This window comes from Cetorhinus maximus, chromosome 14 (assembly GCF_964194155.1).
Source record: "Cetorhinus maximus chromosome 14, sCetMax3.hap1.1, whole genome shotgun sequence".
Lineage (NCBI taxonomy): Eukaryota > Metazoa > Chordata > Chondrichthyes > Lamniformes > Cetorhinidae > Cetorhinus > Cetorhinus maximus.
This window is the reverse complement of record NC_135892.1, coordinates 104,929,115-104,948,318: the sequence shown is the minus strand read 5'-3', so window position 1 is coordinate 104,948,318 and position 19,204 is coordinate 104,929,115. Positions and strand designations below refer to the sequence as shown.

The 19,204-nt window shown below is 43.1% G+C and overlaps 1 protein-coding gene across 1 annotated transcript in view; it reads left to right on the top strand.

Annotated features, from left to right (window-relative positions):
* drc8 (dynein regulatory complex subunit 8) overlaps positions 1-17,300 on the top strand; it is a 47,408-nt gene extending 30,108 nt beyond the window's left edge. The window contains exons 5-7 of the mRNA XM_078557619.1: positions 7,353-7,395; positions 8,929-8,995; positions 16,983-17,300. Of these exons, the coding sequence (XP_078413745.1) occupies positions 7,353-7,395; positions 8,929-8,995; positions 16,983-17,098 (226 nt within the window). The 3' untranslated portion in view covers positions 17,099-17,300. The remainder of the gene's footprint in view (positions 1-7,352; positions 7,396-8,928; positions 8,996-16,982) is intronic.
* Positions 17,301-19,204: the final 1,904 nt, after the last annotated feature.

The following is a 19,204-nucleotide window of genomic DNA, read 5'->3' as shown; positions in this document are numbered from 1 at the left end:
ATTCCTCTTTAGAGGTTTCTTCAGGATTTGATTAGAGGCCCTGGGTGGTAGATTCCATCGGCTGTTTCCCAGATGTGCTTGCGAAAGCAAAAAGAGATAATTAGTGCAAGGCAGTGGCCTGTGAAACAGGACACATCACTCACAGCATGGTTGTCTGATGGATGTTGCACTGCTGGATCCTCACATGGTAGAGCACTGTCAGCACACTAACAGTCCAGATCCTCACCAGCTGGATGGCTCTATTTTCAAAGTCCATGAGGACCTTGATTTCAGGCATTCCTCCACCAGTCTGTGATCCCTCCCCCTTGATATGTGCCAGCTTGATCTGCATGAAAAGAGATGAGAGAGTACAAGCTGTAAGGGGAGGCAGTGGCATAGTGGTATTGTCGCGTGGTGGTATTGCATAGTGATTAACCTGGGGGCTGCAGTCTTCTTGCCTTTCGGGAACCATGTCTTCCGTGCAGTAGTCATGGGCTGGAAGCACTGAGAGGTGTGTTCAGGGCTGCACTTTAAATATGGTGCCTGGCATGAGGAAGTGGCGAGGTGATGGCGTGGCGGGCAAATGAGAGCCCACCTGCCTGCCATCAAAATGGTGTGTTTCCCAGGAATGCATAATTAATGCGGGGAGATTGGGACAATACGGCGTGAGAAGCCACCATTGCGGCCGGCGGGTAAAACATTGCTTTTCCCGCCCTTTACCTCACTTAGTGCAAATCTGGATGATTCCACCCCTAGTTACACTCTCAACACCTTTCTTGGGTTAAAGTCAAAATGAAGTCGCCATTATGCTGAATCCTGGAACAAAAACCTTAAAAAAATGAAGACCTACATTTATATAGCTGCTTTCATAGTCTTCCTCTGCATCCTTCAGTTCTTCAAACCTTTCCTCCTTTTTTTCTTGCTCTGAGGCAACTCCTTATTTTGTTACAAGATTGTGGACAAAGTTATAAACAATTATGAATCTTGAGAATTGCTCTGGGCTGCACTGAAGGGCTCCTCCTGAGCTATCCAGATAACAGAACCATTGTTTCAGGATGCCAGTGGTTAGCCTTATCAGAACCATAGTTGAATGGTTTAGTTTATATCGGCACTCTTGACTATGCTTAGGTTCCTGAAAGAATTCATGAGACAGTTTGCGAGATGAAACCCCATTGACCCAATATTTAATCAATATTTTGCCTCAGTTTTCACAGTGGAGGACGTTGGTACCACCTCAATAGTAACAGGTAGTGCAGAGGGTATAGAGAAGGAGGAACTTAGAACAATCACCATCACTAGAGAAAAAGTACCGAGCAAACTATTGGGATTAAAGGGTGACAAGTCCTGAGGACCTGATGGCCTACATTCCAGGGTCTTAAAGGAAGTGGCAGTGGAGATAGTGGATGCATTGGCTATAATATTCCAAAATTCCCTGGATTCTGGAAAGGTTCCAGTGGATTGGAAAAATGCTAATATAACGCCCTTATTCAAAAAGTGGGGGAAGCAGAAAGTAGGAAACTATAGACCAGTTAGTTTAACGTCTGTCGTTGGGAAATTGTTGGAATCCATTATTAAGGAAGTAATAATGGGGCATTTGGAAAATCAAAATACATTGCATCAGAGTCAGCATGGTTTCATGAAGTGTAAATCGTGTTTGACTAATTTGCTAGAGTTCTTTGAAGATGTGTCAAGCAAAGTGGATAATGGGGATCCTGTAGATGCAGTATACCTGGACTTGCAGAAGGCCTTTGATAAGGTGCCGCACAAAGATTAACACACAAGATAAGATCACACAGAGTTAGGGGTAATATATTAGCTTGGATATAGGATTGGCTAACCAACAGAAAGCAGAGAGTCGGGATAAATGGGTCTTTTTCTGGATGGCAAGCTGTAACTAGTGGAGTGCTACAGGGTTCGGTCCTTGGGCCCCAACTATTTACAATCTATATTAATCACTTGGATCCATGGATAGAAGGTACTATAGCTACATTTGCAGATGACACTAGAGTAAGTTGCAATGAAGAAATAAGAAATTTACAAATGGATATGGACAGGTTAGGTGAATGGGCCAAAATTTGGCAGATGGAGTTTAACGTGGATAAGTGTGAGGTTATCCATTTTGGTCGGAAGAATAAAAAGGCAACTTATTATTTAAATGGAGAGAAACTTCAGAATGCTTCAGTGCAGAGGGATCTGGGTGTCCTCGTGCATGAATCGCTGAAAGCTAGTATGCAGGTACAGCAGATAATAAGGAAGGCAAATGGAATTTTGGCATTTATTGCTAAAGGAATAGAGTATAAAAATAGGGAAGTGTTGTAGCAACTGTACAAGGCAATGGTAAGACCGCATATGGAGTATTGTGCACAGTTTTGGTCCCCTTACTTGAGGAAGGATGTAGTTGCATCGGAGGCTGTTCAGAGAAGGTTCACTGGATTGATTCCAGAGATGCGGGGCTTGTCTTAAGAGGAGAGATTGAGCAGTTTAGGCCTATACTCGCTAGAGTTTAGAAGGGTGAGAGGAGATCTAATTGAGGTATATAAGATGCTAAAGGGGATAGACAAAGAAGATGTGGAGCGGATGTTTCCCCTTGTGGGGCATTCCAGAAAGAAAGGCCATAGTTTTAGGCTAAGGGGTGGTAGATTTAAGTCAGAGATGAGGAGGAATTACTTTTCTCAAAGGGTGGTGAATCTGTGGAATTCACTACTTCAGAGTGCAGTGGATGCTGGGACGCTGAATAAGTTTAAGGAGGAGATAGACAAATTTTTAATTAGTTACGGGTTGAAAGGTTATGGGGAGAGGGCAGGAAATTGGAGTTGAGGCCGAAATGAGATCAGCCATAATCGTGTTGAATGGCGGGGCAGGCTCGAGGGGCTGAGTTGCCTACTCCTGCTCCTAGTTCTTATGTTCTTCTTATGTTCTTATGATCCCCAACAGCCAGCCTGCCATCCAACAATCTGGTGGACCAGAGAAGGTATTGAGGGCTTGCATAACTTGAAAGTGCCAAGACCATTGCCAGGAAACCAATGTGCATGATGTCACAAACAAGTTGAACATTGAGTGAATGGAAGTCTTTCCTGTTGCGAAATTGTTTTTGGTCTGGCGCAAAAGCAAAACAGGAAAGGTGGCCAAACCATGGCTTACAAGAGAAATTAGAGATAGCATTAGATACAAGGAAGAGGCATACAAATTGGCCAGAAAAAACAACAGACCTGCGGATTGGGAGCAGTTTAGAATTCAGCAAAGGAGGACCAAGGGATTGATTAAGAAGGGGAAAATAGAGTACGAGAGTAAGCTTGCAGGGTACATAAAAACTGACTGTAAAAGTTTATATAGGTATGTGAAGAGAAACAGATTGGTGAAGATTGCTGTAGGTCCCTTACAGTCAGAAACAGGGGAATTTATAGTAGGGAACAAAGAAATGGCTGACCAACTAAATACATACTTTGGTTCTGTCTTCACAAAGGAGGACATAATAACATACCAGAAATGTTGGGGAACACAGGGTTTAGTGAAAGGGAGGAACTGAAAGAAATCGGTATTAGTAAGGAAATGGTGTTGGGGAAATTGATGGGATTGAAGGCTGATAAATCCCCAGGGCCTGATAATCTACATCCCAGAGTATTTAAGGAAGTGGCCCTAGAAATAGTGGATGCATTGGTGGTCATCTTCCGAGATTCTATAGACTCTGGAACAGTTCCTACAGTTGGAGGGTAGCTAATGTAACCCCACTATTTAAAAAGGGAGGCAGAGAGAAAACAGGGAATTATAGACCAGTCAACCTGACGTTGGTAGTGGGGAAAATTCTAGAGTCCATTATAAAAGATTTAATAGCTGAGCACGTGGAAAACAGTGGCAGAATCGGACAGAGTCAGCATGGATTTATGAAAGGGAAATCATGCTTGACAAATCTACTGGAATTTTTTGAGGATGGAACTAGTGGAGTTGATGAAGGGGAGCCAGTGGATGTGGTTTATTTGGACTTTCAGAAGGCTTTCAACAAAGTCCCACATAAGAGATTGGCGTGTAAAATTAAAGCACATGGGATTGGGGGTAGTGTATTGAGATGGATAGAAAACTGGTTGGCAGACAGGAAACAAAGAGTAGGAATAAACGAGTCTTTTTCCGAATGGCAGGCAGTGTCTAGTGGGGTACTGCAGGGATCGGTGCTGGGACCCCAGTTATTCACAATATATATTAATGATTTAGATGAGGGAATTAAATGTAATATCTCCAAATTTGCAGATGACACAAAGCTAGGTGGGAGGGTGAGCTGTGAGGAGGATGCAGAGATGCTTCAGTGTGATTTGGACAAGCTGAGTGAGTGGGCAAATGCATGGCAGATGCAGTATAATGTGGATAAATGTGAGATTATCCATTTTGGTAGCAAAAACAGGAAGGCAGATTATTATCTGAATGGCTAAAAATTGAGAGAGGAGAACGTGCAACGAGACCTAGCTGTCCTTGTACACCAGTCGCTGAAGGTAAGCATGCAGGTGCAGCAGGCGGTAAAGAAGGCAAATGGTATGTTGGCCTTCATAGCCAGAGGATTCGAGTACAGAAACAGGGATGTCTTGTTGCAATTGTACCAGGCCTTGATGAGACCACACCTGGAATATTGTGTGCAGTTTTGGTCTCCTTATCTGAGGAAGGATGTACTTGCTATAGAGGGAGTGCAGCGAAGGTTTACCAGACTAATTCCTGGGATGGCGGAACTGACATATGAGGGGAGATTGAGTTGATTAGGATTATATTCGCTGGAGTTGAGAAGAATGAGGGGGGATATCATAGAAACCTATAAAATTCTAACAGGACTAGACAGGGTAGATGCTGGAAGGATGTTCCCGATGGTGGGGGAGTCCAGAACCAGGGGTCACAGTCTGAGGATATGGGGTAGACCATTTAGGACTGAGATGAGGAGAAATTTCTTCACCCAGAGAGTGGTGAGCCTGTGGAATTCATTACCACAGAAAGTAGTTGAGACCAAAACATTGTATGTTTTCAAGAAGGAGTTAGATATAGCTCTTGGGGCGAAAGGGATGAAAGGATATGGGGAGAAAGCGGGAGCAGGCTATTGAGTTGGATGATCAGCCATGATCATAATGAATAGCGGAGCAGACTCAAAGGGCCAAATGGCCTACTCCTGCTCCTAGTTTCTATGTTTCTATGGTCCGCACCACAAACTCTATTCCCTGGCCACCTATTTCAACACTCTGGCAACCAGCTGAACCTGAACCAGACTGTTCACACCCTTAATGGTGTAATTGTGCCCAAGATGAGCTTACAACTACATATCTGCTCTATCACCAAGTCTGCCTACTTCCACCTCCATAAAATTGCCCGCTTCCATCCCTGCCTGAGCTCATCTGTTACTGAAACCTTCATCCATGCTTCTGTTACCTCTACGCTTGACTATTCTCATGCTCTCCTTGCCAGCCTTCCATCTCCCACCCTACATTAACTTTTCCTCATCCAAAAGACGCTGCCTGCATCTTGCTTAACTTGGTTCCTGGTCTGACAATGCCTTAATTTTAAAATTCTGATCTTTATTTTGAATTCCCTCTATAGCCTCGCCCCTCCTCAACTCTAACCTTCACCAACCCTCCTGCAAGCCTTCGCGATCTTTGTGATCCTCCAATTCTAGCATCTTGAGCATCCCCAATTTTAATTGTCCTACCACTGGCAGCTCTACATTCAGTTGTCTCAGCCCTAAGCTCTGGAATTCCCTCCCCAAACCTGTTCTGGTATCTCCTTCTGTGACTCGGTGTCAAATTTTGATTGATAACGCGTATTGGGTTGTTTTGCTACTTTAAAGGCAAGTTATCCTGTTGGTTTATGATGGGGAGCATGCAGGCCTACACGTGTAAAGTCTATAATACCCTGAACCAACAGGAATAAATCAACGCGCTCAAACGCCAGTGCTCTTTTTGTCTGCCTCTCAGCCTCTGTGGAGCCGCCATTGAACTATTGTTGCCTCATGAACAGTACGTCAAGTTGCTCCATGGACATCAAACGTTGATGTTGCTGATGTGACCAGAAGCAGTTTGGAAGAAATCAGAGGTATAAAAGGTTAGATATAAATAGTGACTTTCACTGCCACATGCTCGAATGCCCTCCAAATGGTGGTATAAGTGACAGTTTCCCTGTGGAAATGCAGTCACCTTACATACTGCTCCTTTGTGCGGTTCATGTCCATATCTAAAAACCCACATGGTGCAAAGCCTCCTTTTCCCTCTGTTCATGTCTTTGCCACCTGTCCTGCTACTGTTCTTCCCTGCAATTTATGAACCTTAAGGGCAAGCTTACTAGAATTTCCATGTTACGCTATTCAGAATAAGCAACTTCTGAAAAAAAAGTTCAGGACCTCCACAACTCCACAAACTCTCACTAGCCAAAACATCTAAAATCCTGGCCAAGAAGCTCCCAGGAAGCCTAAAATGACTAACCAGAGACTTTTCTTAAATAATGCATACGTAGACTGCTTCCTGCAATAATTTGCTGAGCCGATTTAAAAAGTGCCAAGTCATGCATGCACTGAGACCAATTTAACAAATGGGCTCCAATCCTAGAGCAGAACCTTTTTAATTCTATCAATGTTTGTTTCAGGCAGCTACCGGGGACATCTATACAGCACCTAAACAATATAGTGCGCTTCCCTTATCATTCCAGCACAAGACTTTGCACTGCAAAATGCATGGTGGGGACCATTTTTGATCTAAAAATGGTCAAGAAGTCTATTCGATTTCTACCCCGGCCTCACAAGGGCCACATGCAGTTTAAAACTGATCTCTATCGACCTATATGTAATATCCCTTGCTACGCATCCCTGTGTTTGGTTTGTTTTTTGTCGATCAGTCCGGCAACGTTCAGTGATCTGCCCATAAACACCATAATATTCTGCTCTGATACTTGAGGTGCATTCTCACTTAGCACATACCCAAACACCAATCTTGTCTCTGCCAAACCTCAATTCCTTACAATTCCCGTATCAAATCGGATCTGCCATTTCTTTGCCCACTAATTGAGTTTCTCAAAATCCTTTTGAATTTGCACACATCGATCTTCAGCATTTGCCATTGCTGCAATTCAGTATCATCTGTTTGGAACTTTAGACACAATTCTTTCTCCTAATTCGTTCATGAAAACAAGTACCACCACATGACAGTGTGCCGCATAACTGCCAAGACACCTTAAAGCTTCCTACTTTCGTAGTGTCTAGGGCTAATATCCTGAATTATAATGGTTCACCATTACAACAGTGACTACTCTTCATTAAGTACTTCACTGACTGTAAGACATTTGGGATGTCTTGAGGCTGTGAAAGGTGCTCTATAAATGCAAGCGCTTTCTTTCCATTTTTCTATTTTGTTTTATAGGTACAGACCCCAACCGGAGGATGTTATTTTGCGAGCGTTTGAGGTATAGTTGGATTTTAAGTGCCTGGTGTTAAAGTCATTGCTCCGTTTGAAATAGTATACTTTCCTGCTTTGGGATTTCTGATCATTGTGTTTCTTCTTTTCATGTTTCTAAGAAAATAGAAAGATATACAGCACGGAAGGAGGCCATTTAGCCTATCCTGTCCATGTTGGCTGAAAAAGAGCTCTCTAACCTAATCCCACTTTCCAGCCCTTGATCTGTAGCCCTTTAGGTTAGTGTTTTTTTTGAAGTGTGATGAGGACTCTACTACCCTTTCAGGCAGCAAGTTCCAGACTCCCACCACCCTCTGGGAGAAGAAATTACTCCTCCATTCCAAATTTTAACCCTTCTAATAATTACTTTAAATCTGTGTCCCCCGTTTCTTTTTAACCTCTGTGCTAATGGCAATAGGTCCTTCCTATCCACACGATCTAATCATATCATACTTTTATACACTTCATAGAAAGGATTTGGGTTTTAAGTTTTGCTCATGTTTTGGGACAAAGTGAATTTGCACGGATTCAAAAAGCAGGGAAGCCAGGCATTAAAACCAGACAGTCAAAATTGTGAAATATCACAGCTCACAGTCTGTTTCAAATTGACAACAGGCATTCATCATGTCTCATCCCAGACCCATTGGATAGAATGGCCCCCATTCATCTTGGGAACAGCAGGAGGTGTTTTTTACAAAATTTACTTCACAGGAGCGAGGGGTTTTTAATCGACTGGCCTACTGGTGAATTGCTACAGGGAGGAAGTAAGCAACTCAGCCCTCTCACAGGGCGGGGGCCAGAAAAGGACAAAGAGCCACTGGAGCAGGCAGGTAATGAACATATGAAATTGATGGATAATAAAAGATGAGCTGGTCCATCAAGGGGCTGATAGGGTTAGAGGAAGTAGATGGGAGAAGGATCTTGTGGAGTATAAACACTGAAATAGACCAGTTGGGCCAAATGTTTCCCTCCTGTAAATCCTTAGAAGCTGGAGGCCAAAAATACAGCAGATCAGTTTTTGCAGTTAGAAGTGGTTGGAAAGGAAGGTAATGCCAAAAACAAAAAAGGGATAGGACACCTGGCTGATTGCTTTTTGCATTCTCAAGTGAAAAGTGAGACTGAACCAAGTAAGTGAAATTTGCTTTGACTGTTACTCAGCATGTTCACTTGCTGCCTGTGAAATAAAGTAGCTGAACAATTACTGCCTGGCCTCTTCTTACCAAGTGCTTTCCTTCAAAAAGATTAGAGATGCACATGAAGGGCACACGTGCGACACACAAAGTCCATTTCAGATCAGATTCAGTTACACTCTTGGGCTACACTATCAGATTAGTTCATTATTGGGGCGTCACTGGTACACCTTCAAACGTGAGATGCCCAGACTACATATGGGAGTGTCTGGCACTACTGCATTTGAGAAAATATCTAAAGTTGGACCTGAAACTTGTAACACATACTCTGCAATTAAAGCATGGCTGTCTTTATTAACATTCCTGATTTTAATCATGAATCTTTTCATGTCACTGTTATATTTCATGTCCAGGTGTTAGATCAAACTAAAAAAGGATATCTTACCCAAGAGGAACTTACAAAGTATTTGACTGAGGAAGGTAACACATCTGTTTGCGTGTTTTATGTATATGTAGCATGCACTTTCTGTAAATGTAACACTTATTTCTATTAACACTGCCCGATCATGCTTTTTCTATCATGCTTAACCTTACTGCAGCTGAAACCACATGGCTTTGGGGCCAAGAAAGGAAAACCGACGAAGTGGCATTAGTGTAATTTTGGGTGGGCCCTTATTATGCCAAGTCTTGGTGGTTTTTTGGTCTCCGTCAAAAAATCGGTGGGCATGTTATGACATGATAAAATACAATGCATTTTGCTGCTTATTTGCCCTAGCAGCATTGAGTGAAAGGGGATGGCTAAGGATCTCTCCCACATTACTGCTGGATCCCAGTAATTCCACCATTAAACCAAACTCCTATATTCTGCTTCCACTGCCACAAAACCCTTCTGAGTTCCCCCTTAACAATATTATCACTTGCCAAAACATAACCAGCAATATTACTGAAGCCCAACACTCCATTTAGCTGCTTCTAATTCTCAAAATCCCTCCCCTTCTCACTACTCCTAAACCTCACATATTTATGAGCAGACTCCTGCATTGCCTACCATCTTCCTCAGTATCCTTGACTTTTAAAAGAAAAAGTAAAAAAAATACACAGGGTAATACTTTAAAATCACAGTTTCTATGGAAGTTGCAGAATTTGAAGAAAATTACCAGAATATCGTGCAATGTAAATGGAATTTGGCTTACTCTGTCATTATAAACTAGTGGGCTTGCTAATACATTGTGGGAGTAATTGTTCATAAGATAAAACATCTTTTGCTATAAAACAGTATATCTTTTTAACTCACTGTTGCAAAAGCCTTCTGATATCCACAAGTTTTTTTAATTCTTTCATGTCCAGGCCAGCTTTTATTGCATATCCCTAATTGCCCCTGAGAAGGTGGTGGTGAGCCATGTGGTATAGGTACACCCACAGGAAGGGAGTTCCAGGATATCGATCCAGCAACAGTGAAGAAAGAGCGATGTAGTTCCAAGTGAGGATGACGCCTGGCTTGGAGGGGAACTTGCAAATGGTAGTGTTCCCATTCACCTGCTGCCTTTGTCCTTCTAGGTGGTAGAGGTCGTGGGCTGTCAAAGGAGCCTTGCTGAGTCGCTGCAGTGCATCTTGTAGATGGTACACACTGCTGCCACTGTGCGTTGGTGGTGGAGGGAGTGAATGTTGAAGCTGGTGGATGAGGTTGCAATCAAGCAGACTTTGTCCTGGATGGTGTCAAGCTTCTTGAAAATTGTTGGAGTTTCACTCCTCCAGGCAAGTGGAGAGTATGCTATTACAATCCTGACTTGTGCTTTGTAGCTGGTGGACAGGCTTTGGGCAGTCAGTGGTGAATCAGTCGCCACAGAATTCCCAGCTGACCTGCTCTTGTAGCCACAGTATTTGTATGGCTGGTCCAGCTTAGTTTCTGGTTAATGGTAACCCCCCCAGGATGTTGATAATTGGGGATTCAGCGATGGTAATGCCAAGTGGAGTTGATTGGATTCTCTCTTGTTGGAGATGGTTATTACCTGGTATTTGTGTGTGTGAATGTAATTTGTCATTATCAGCCCAAACCTGAATGTTGTCCAGTTCTTGCTGCATATGGACATGGGTTGCTTCAGTATTTCAGGACTCGCAAATGGTCATAAAGAAAGAACTTTAATTTATGTAGCGCATTATTACATACTTAGGGTGTCAAAAAGTGTTTTACAGGAAGTTCAGTCACTGTTATTATATAGGTCAACACAGCAACCAATTTCCAAATAACAGGGTCTCACAAACAGCAACTGAGATGAATGACCAGTTAACCTGGTAGGGACATAGTATGGGAAAGGAGTTGGTGAAACATGGGAAACAAGCTTGGACTGTTGACTGAGGATACCAGCAACACTCCTTGATCTTCTTTAGATCTTTTATATCCACCTGAGCAGGTAAGCGCAACCTTGTTTTAATGTTGCACTAGAAGGATGTCAACAACAATGCAGCATTTTATCTGAACTGGGTGAACCAAGCTGACACTTGTACAATACATTGTGATAGGTTTTCTTCTGTGTGTGTGTGTGTGAATTTCAGACAGCCAAGAGTTAAGACAGCAACCCCTCTCTGCTCCCCACCCCCGCCATCCCCTCCTGCCCACTCACCCGACAGAGCTGGCAAGATGCCTGGTCCATTTTGAGAGCTGAGGCTAATCAACATAGAGCATTGGGTATTAACATATATTAATATTAACACCGCCTACTAGCACTATCGCTACTCCTGGCTCCAGAAAAAGAAATAAATTCTTACCTTCGGGCTTCTCTTCAGCTGGGCCACCAGCAGAGAGTGCTGAGAGCACACATTCAAGACATGGCATTGGGAACTTATTGATACCACGGGATTCCAATTTAAATACCTAAATTGGTTGTCCACTTGGTTTAGGCACCTATTCAAAAGACCCCAGCAAAATGATAACGACTGTCACGGCAATGGGGCATAAAACTGCTCTGTTTTATTTTCGGGACTTTACCCGCTGGCGTGTCTCAAAACCTTCTCCACTGTGTTTTAGGGTAGTTCCTGTTCCTGTCTTTACAAAAGTAGCCCATCGTCTGACTTACCCACATGGAAGATATGCAAATAAACATTTGCTAGTGAAAGTTATAAAGGTTTTATCAGAAGATGTATAGTGAGTAGCACTTAAAGATTGAAACAGTAACACTACAATGGAAGACTTAGGTCAAAATACAAATTGGTGCACTTATGATGTGCAGGTTCCATGTATTCTGTTTTAAATACTGTACTAATTTGATTCTCTTGTTAAAATGAAGAATTGAACGATTCATAATTATATCTCTTTTATAAAGAGCGATCTTCCCTATTCTTTCATTACTTCTGGTACTTGTCATTTAGAAGTACAACTAAGTTAATTTATCAAATATGTGGGTATAATTTCATCAATTATCAGAGAAATTATCTGCATCTTAGTTCTACACCCTTATTTTAATCAGCGCTTGACTATCTTGAATTGACATGTTCCATTGAAAATGAATGTGATCTGATACGAATCTGGCTTGCATTCTTCTCAGCTTCCCCCATCAAGAATATTTATTTTGTGGAGCATAATTACTTGAAGCTATTTGGCAAAGAGCATGTTTACTTTTATGGCATTAGGAGAAGCAAGTCTGACTTCAACATTTCAAACATGACAGCAGTTTCTTTCGGTTTTGATTTGACTGATGTTTATTTTGCATTTAAGATTTGCTTTCCCTTATAGATGTGCAGGCATTAGTTTATACTGTAAGACCATAAGACATAGGAGCAGAAATTAGGCCATTCGGCCCATTGAGTCTGCTCCACCATTCAATCATGGCTGATAAGTTTCTCAACCCCATTCTCCCGCCTTCTCCCTGTAACCTTTGATCCCCTTACCAATCAAGGACCTATCTATCTCGGTCTTAAATACACTCAATGACCTGGCCTCCACAGCCTTCTGTGGCAATGAATTCCATAGATTCACCACTCTCTGGCTAAAGAAGTTTCTCCTCATCTCTGTTCTAAAAGGTCTTCCCTTTACTCTGAGGCTGTGCCCTCGGGTCCTAGTCTCTCCTACTAATGGAAACATCTTCCCCACGTCCACTCTATCCAGGCCTTTCAGTATTCTCTAAGTTTCAATCAGATCCCCCCTCCTCCTTCTAAACTCCATCGAGTATAGACCCAGAGTCCTCAAACGTTCCTCATATGTTAAGCCTTTCATTCCTGGGATCGTTCTCGTGAACCTCCTCTGGACCCTCTCCAGGGCCAGCACATCCTTCCTGAGATACGGGGCCCAGAATTGCTCACAATATTCTAAATGTGGTCTGACCAGAGCCTTATAAAGCCTCAGCAGCACATCCCTGCTTTTATATTCTAGTCCTCTCAAAATAAATGCCAACATTGTATTTGCCTTCCTAACTACCGACTCAACCTGCAAGTTAACCTTAAGAGAATCCTGGACTAGGACTCCCAAGTCCCTTTGCACACCAGATTTCTGAATTCTCTCCCCATTTAGAAAATAGTCTATGCCTCTATTCTTCCTACCAAAGTGCATGACCTCACACTTCCCCATGTTGTATTCCATCTGCCACTTCTTTGCCCATTCTCCTAATCTTTGTATCATCTGCAAACTTAACCAGGATGCCCTCAGTTCCTTCATCTAGATCACTATTGTATAAAGTGAAAAGTTGTGGTCCCAACACTGACCCCTGCGGAACTCCACTAGTCACCGGCCGCCATCCTGAGAAGGACTCCCTTATCCCCACTCTCTGCCTCCTGCCAGACAGCCAATCTTCTATCCATGCTAGTACCTTGCCTCTAACACCATGGGCTCTTATCTTACTGAGCAGCCTCCTGTGCGGCACCTTGTCAAAGGCCTTCTGGAAGTCCAAGTAGATAACATCCATTGGCTCTCCTTTGTCTAACCTACTCATTACCTCCTCAAAGAATTCTAACAGATTTGTCAGGCATGACCTCCCCTTGATGAAACCATGCTGACTTTGCCCGATTTTATCATGCACTTCCAAGTATTCTGAAATCTCATCCTTAATAATGGACTCTAAAATCTTACCAATGACCAAGGGCAGGCTAATTGGCCTGTAATTTCCCATCTTTTGCCTCAGTCCCTTCTTAAACAGGGGGGTTACATTAGCGATTTTCCAGTCCTCTGGGACCCTCTCTGACTCCAGTGATTCCTGAAAGATCGCCACTAACGCCTCCACTATCTATTCAGCTATTTCCTTCAGAACTCTGGGGTATAATCCATCTGGTCCAGGTGATTTATCCACCTTCAGACCTTTCAGTTTTCCTAGCACCTTCTCTTGGTAATGGCCACCATACTCACCTCTGCCCCCAGACTCTCTTGAACTTTGGGGATGTCACTCGTGTCTTCCACTGTGAAGACTGACGCAAAGTACCTATTCAGTTCCTCCACCATTTCTTTGTTCCCCACTACTACTTCTCCAGTGTCATTTTCCAGCAGCCCAATGTCCACGTTTGCCTCTCTCTTACCTTTATATATCTAAAAAAACTCTTGCAATCTTCTTTTATATTACTGGCTAGTTTACCCTCATAATTAATCTTCTCCCTCCTTACTTCTTTTTTAGTTGTCCTCTGTTGGTCTTTGTAGGCTTCCCAATCCCCTGGTTTCCCACTGCCCTTCGCCGCATTGTATGCTTTCTCTTTAGCTTTTATGCTGTCCCTGACTTCCCTTGTCAGCCATGGTTTCCTCGTCCTCCCTTTAGTATGCTTCTTCTTCCTAGGGATGAATTTTTGCTGTGTCTCCCAAATTACTCCCAGAAACTCCTGCCATTGCTGTTCCACTGTCTTTCCTGCTAGGCTCATCTCCCAGTCAATTCTGGCCAGCTCCTCCCTCATGCCTCTGTAGTTGCCTTTATTCAACTGTAATACCGTTACATCTGATTCCAGCTTTTTCCTCTCAAATTGCAGGGTAAATTCTATCATATTATGGTCACTTCCTCCTAAGGGTTCCTTCACCTTAAGCTCCCTTATCAAATCTACCTCATTACACATCACTAAATCTAGAATTGCCTGTTCCCTCGTGGGCTCCACCACAAGCTGCTCCAAAAAGCCATCTCGTAGACATTCCACAAATTCCTTTTCTTGGGATCCACTACCAACCTGATTTTCCCAGTCTACCTGCATATTGAAATCCCCCATGATCACTGTAACCTTGCCTTTCTTACACACCTTTTCTATCTCCTGATGTATCTTGTGCCACACATCCTGACTACTGTTCGGAGGCCTGTAAATAACTCCCATTATGGTTTTTTTACCTTTGCGGTTCCTCAACTCTACCCACACAGATTCTACATCATCTGACCCGACATCATTTCTTGCTATCGATTTAATTTCATTTCTTACTAACAAAGCAACCCCACCCCCTCTACCAACCTGCCTATCTTTTCGATAGGATGTATATCCTTGGATATTTATCTCCCAGTCCTGATCCCCTTGCAGCCATGTCTCTGTAATGTTTCGTATACTGCGTGCATTCAGACACAACACCTTCAGTCCTGTATTTCCTGTCCCCTTTCTCATTGTCGTCTCTTTATCTGATGTGCTTGAAGTTAAATTCCTAGCCCTTTCCAAACACACTGTCTTATTTTGTGTTCTGGAGACTTTAATAGCCTCTCCTGGGATCTCCTTTCTTTTCAGTTTTTTCATAATTTTCCATGAAATTGAATCCACCCCCCCCCCCCACACGCTAACCTGCTGCTTTGTTTCCCATTAGTTATACTTCTTGGAGTTTTACCCTTCCCTCCCCCCCCCACTTTCTAGTTTGAAGTCCTGTTGACCACCCTATTTACCCTTTTCGCTAGAACATTGGTCCTAGATCGGTTCAGGTGGAGACCGTCCCAATGGTACAGATCCCTCCTGTTCCAATACTGATGCCAGTGCCCCACCAAATGGAACCCCTCTTTTCCGCACCACTCCTTTAGCCACGTGTTTACTTCCCTTATTCTCGTGTCCCTATGCCAATTTGCACATGGCTCAGGTAGTAATCCAGAGATTATAACCCTTGAGGACCTGTTCTTTAATTTAGTTCCTAGTTCCTGATAATCCCCAAACAGGTCCTCTTTCCTAGTCTTACCTCTGTTATTTGTCCCGACGTGGACCACAACAACTGGATCCTCCCCCTCCCTCTCTAATATCCTTTCAAGCCGTTTGTACTCTAGCCTTCAAACGTGTACCATTTTGATTAGGTAACTTCACTGCTACATAGTGGGGAGAATGAAGAGGAATAAATTCAGCCATTTTTAATAGTAATTCTGGTAGTGTTCTGTGGTGTTATTTCTCCTTTTTCCTCCCTATACACAAACTTTTTTTTTTCACATCCCCAACTTAATAAAAAAACACATTTCCAATAAAAACAAAGTGCTGGAAATACTCAGCACGTCTAGCAGCATGTGTGGAGAGACAGAGTTAATGTTTCAAGTCGAATATGACTCTTCTTTAGACCCTTCAGAACCTTTTCCAAAGCTAGGTTTGTAAGAGCTACGCCCTTTAAGTTGTTTCATACAGTGCTCTTTTAGCATGTTGCTTGATAGTGTCAGCTGTGGCTCAGTTGGTAGCACTTCCACTTATGAGTCAGAAGGTTGTGGGCTCAAGTCCCACTCTAGGACAGAAATCTAGACTGATACTCCAGTGCAATTCTGAGGAAGAAATAATTAGAGGTCTTTCAGATGAGAATTGGTGAAAGAAATCCTGTGCCACTTTTTTGATGAAGAACAGGGGCTCTGGAGTCCTAGCCAATGGCTGTCCCTTGACTAGCATCAGCAAAGAAATTATCTCATTTTTATCAATTTTCTTTTTGTGGAAGCTTGCTGTTTACATATTGGCTGCTGCATTACTGCAGATTGCTAGTGGGCACACTATTAGCAGGAGCAGGCTCAGGATCCCCATTTGGCCCTGACGTCAGAGTCCAAAGCTGGTGGGAAAATCCAGCCCATTTTGCAACATGCTGATAATAAGTGAAAGGCACTATGTAAATGTAGGTTCCCTTCTCTCAGTGCAGTAAAGATGCATCAGTATACTTACTTCTTAAAATGCTTTTTCACCTGTGTAAATTGTCCTATTATTTGTTTTCAGTCCATTTATTATTGAAGAGTTGATGGTAACATTGATAAATATTTTTACATGTTATATTTACATTCAGACATGTTTATTACAAACATTTAGGGCTGTCAAAGTAGTTCCTTTCCGGTGCACCTGTCACACCTTCAGTGCACCATCTTTCAAAGCTGGTGTAAGTATTTGTTAGTGTGACAGCGGTTTGCAGTAACAGTGGTGCAATGAAATTTAACTGTGTTTGGACTCAGCCTTCCTTCCCACTTCATGTTTCGTTTCACAAATTCGAGGTGGGTGATAATGACCGTGAAGTTGCTTCTTCAAGCTTAACTATTGACCTTGAGATGAGTGAGAAGAGAAGTGATTGTGCTATTCTTCCATTCCATAGGAGAGCCATTTACACAAGAGGAGATGGAAGAGATGCTGTCAGCTGCTGTGGATCCAGATAAAAATGTTATCCTGTATAAAGATTTTGCAGCAATGATGACTGTTGAAGACACCTGAACACATTATGAAAAAATCTTCAGAAAAATGCAATGACAAACTGACTCAAAATTAGCAAGATTTGAGATAAATGGATACAGTCGATTTATTTTAGAATTGAAAAATACAGCACAAAATATGTCTGAAATATTTGAAAAGGGCTTTTATCAGGTAAATTTTGTCCTCATTTATTATATCTGAATTTATTACATTTCATTTCTGTGTGTATAAATATTTATACTTATCTGTTTTTCTTTGTGTTTGGACAAAATTGTGGGCCGCAACCTCTTCATGTTGAAACTTTGCATCTCTCATACCTCGAGGGCTGGTCACCTTAGCCTCCACTTGGGAGCAGCCCTTTTCACCCAGCACATAACCAATGCAACATCAGGCAGGCGGATCGAATACAGCAATTTGGCATAAGACTTTTAAAGTTTTATTGCAGCTATAGGCACATGCTGGCTTCATTATAGCCCATAAAATTGCTCAATTACATTGAATGCAAGCTTGAGCAATAGCATCTCATCCTACCACTAGGAACTTCAAAGCCCCCTGATTTTAACATTGCTTTCAACAACTTCAGACCTCAACATAAGCTTGAGGAACAGCACCTAATCTTTCTGCTGGGCACTTTACAGCCCTCTGAAGTCAATATTGAGTTCAATAATTTTAGATTGTAACTTCTGACCCATTTTGTTTCCTGTTTCTTTGCTAGATTGTTTTATTTCTCTTTTTTCTTTCCTTTGCTTTCGGATGGCAGCTACTCATACCTCCTCTAGACATAGCTTTTATTTCATGTTCCGTTACCACTCCCTATGGCTTTGCATCATTAAGCCTTTCAGTTAATCTCTCCTGCCCTCCACTCTATCGCGGACCTTCTCTTTTGTTTTTTCTTTCCCACCTTCCCCCTTTTCACTTGCCCCAAACCCATCACATCTCTAACTTCTTCCAGTTCTGATGAAAAATCAGAACTGAAACGTTAACGCTGTTTCTCTCTCCATAGATGCTACTAGACCTGCTGAGTATTTCTGTTTTTATTTTAGTCCCACTTCCTTGCTCTTTCCCCATAGCCCTGTATTTTTTTCTTTTCAAGTATTTATCCAATTCCCTTTTGAAAGTTACTATTGAATCTGCTTTCACCACCCTACCAAGTGCAGGAAAAGAAGATAAGGAAGGTCTGTGTTTGGGTGGAGGGCAGGGGGTGATTAAATGACAGAAGTGATAATGATGCAAAGCAAAAGAAGATATGACAGAAATTAGAGAAACAAAAGATGTGTCCAGAGGATGTGTGTGCAGAACACATCTTGACAAGTATGACGGGCCTTGCTCACATCATGGACGTCCGAGGAGCAGAAGATGCTGAGCCCAACAGCAAAGGTACACTGGAAGAACATCCATGGCATGCTGGGTGGATTGTCATGGCCACGGCTCTGCTGTGAAGCCCACGGAAGGTAGAAAATCACCACTGAGGGTCTGCTCACAATGGATGATGGTTGAGGGGGTGGAGAGGAAGGTCCAGCTGTGTTTGGGAGAGGAAGATGAACCGGGGATGGGAGAGGAAGGTCTAGGATTGACTGGGAGAGGAAGACGTGTCAGGATAGGGTGAGGTTGGAAGAGGGGGGAATGAAGGTATCAAGACGGGGTGAGGTTGGGAGGGGGAAATGAAGGTTTCGGGGGAGGTTGGGAGGGGGGAGAGAGTACGGGGGGAGGGGGAATAACGGGGAGGTAGGTGTAAGGCGGGGTGGAAGGTGTAAGGGAAGAAGTTCAGAGGGGGGGAAAGGAGTGTGGAAAGGGGAGGGAGCCTGGGAGGAGGAAGAAGCGCAGAGAGGGGAGGGAGTAAGGCTGGAGGAAGAAGTCAGGAAGGGAGAAGGACTAAGGCGGAGGAAGAAGTATGGGTGTCTGAAGGAGTCAGGAAGGAGGAGGGACAAAGCAGAGGCAGAGTCTGGGGGGAGGACCAAGGGGGATGGGGCCCGGTGGACGGAAGGGGTTCTAAAGGGGGAAGGGGTCCAGAGGGGGAGAAGGGGTCTGGAGGTTGGGATGTCTAGGTGAACATGCAAGGAAGGGCTCTTATGAATCCATGAATGCCTCCTGGGGAGTGAACTGAGGGTGGGTGTGGAACAAGGGAAT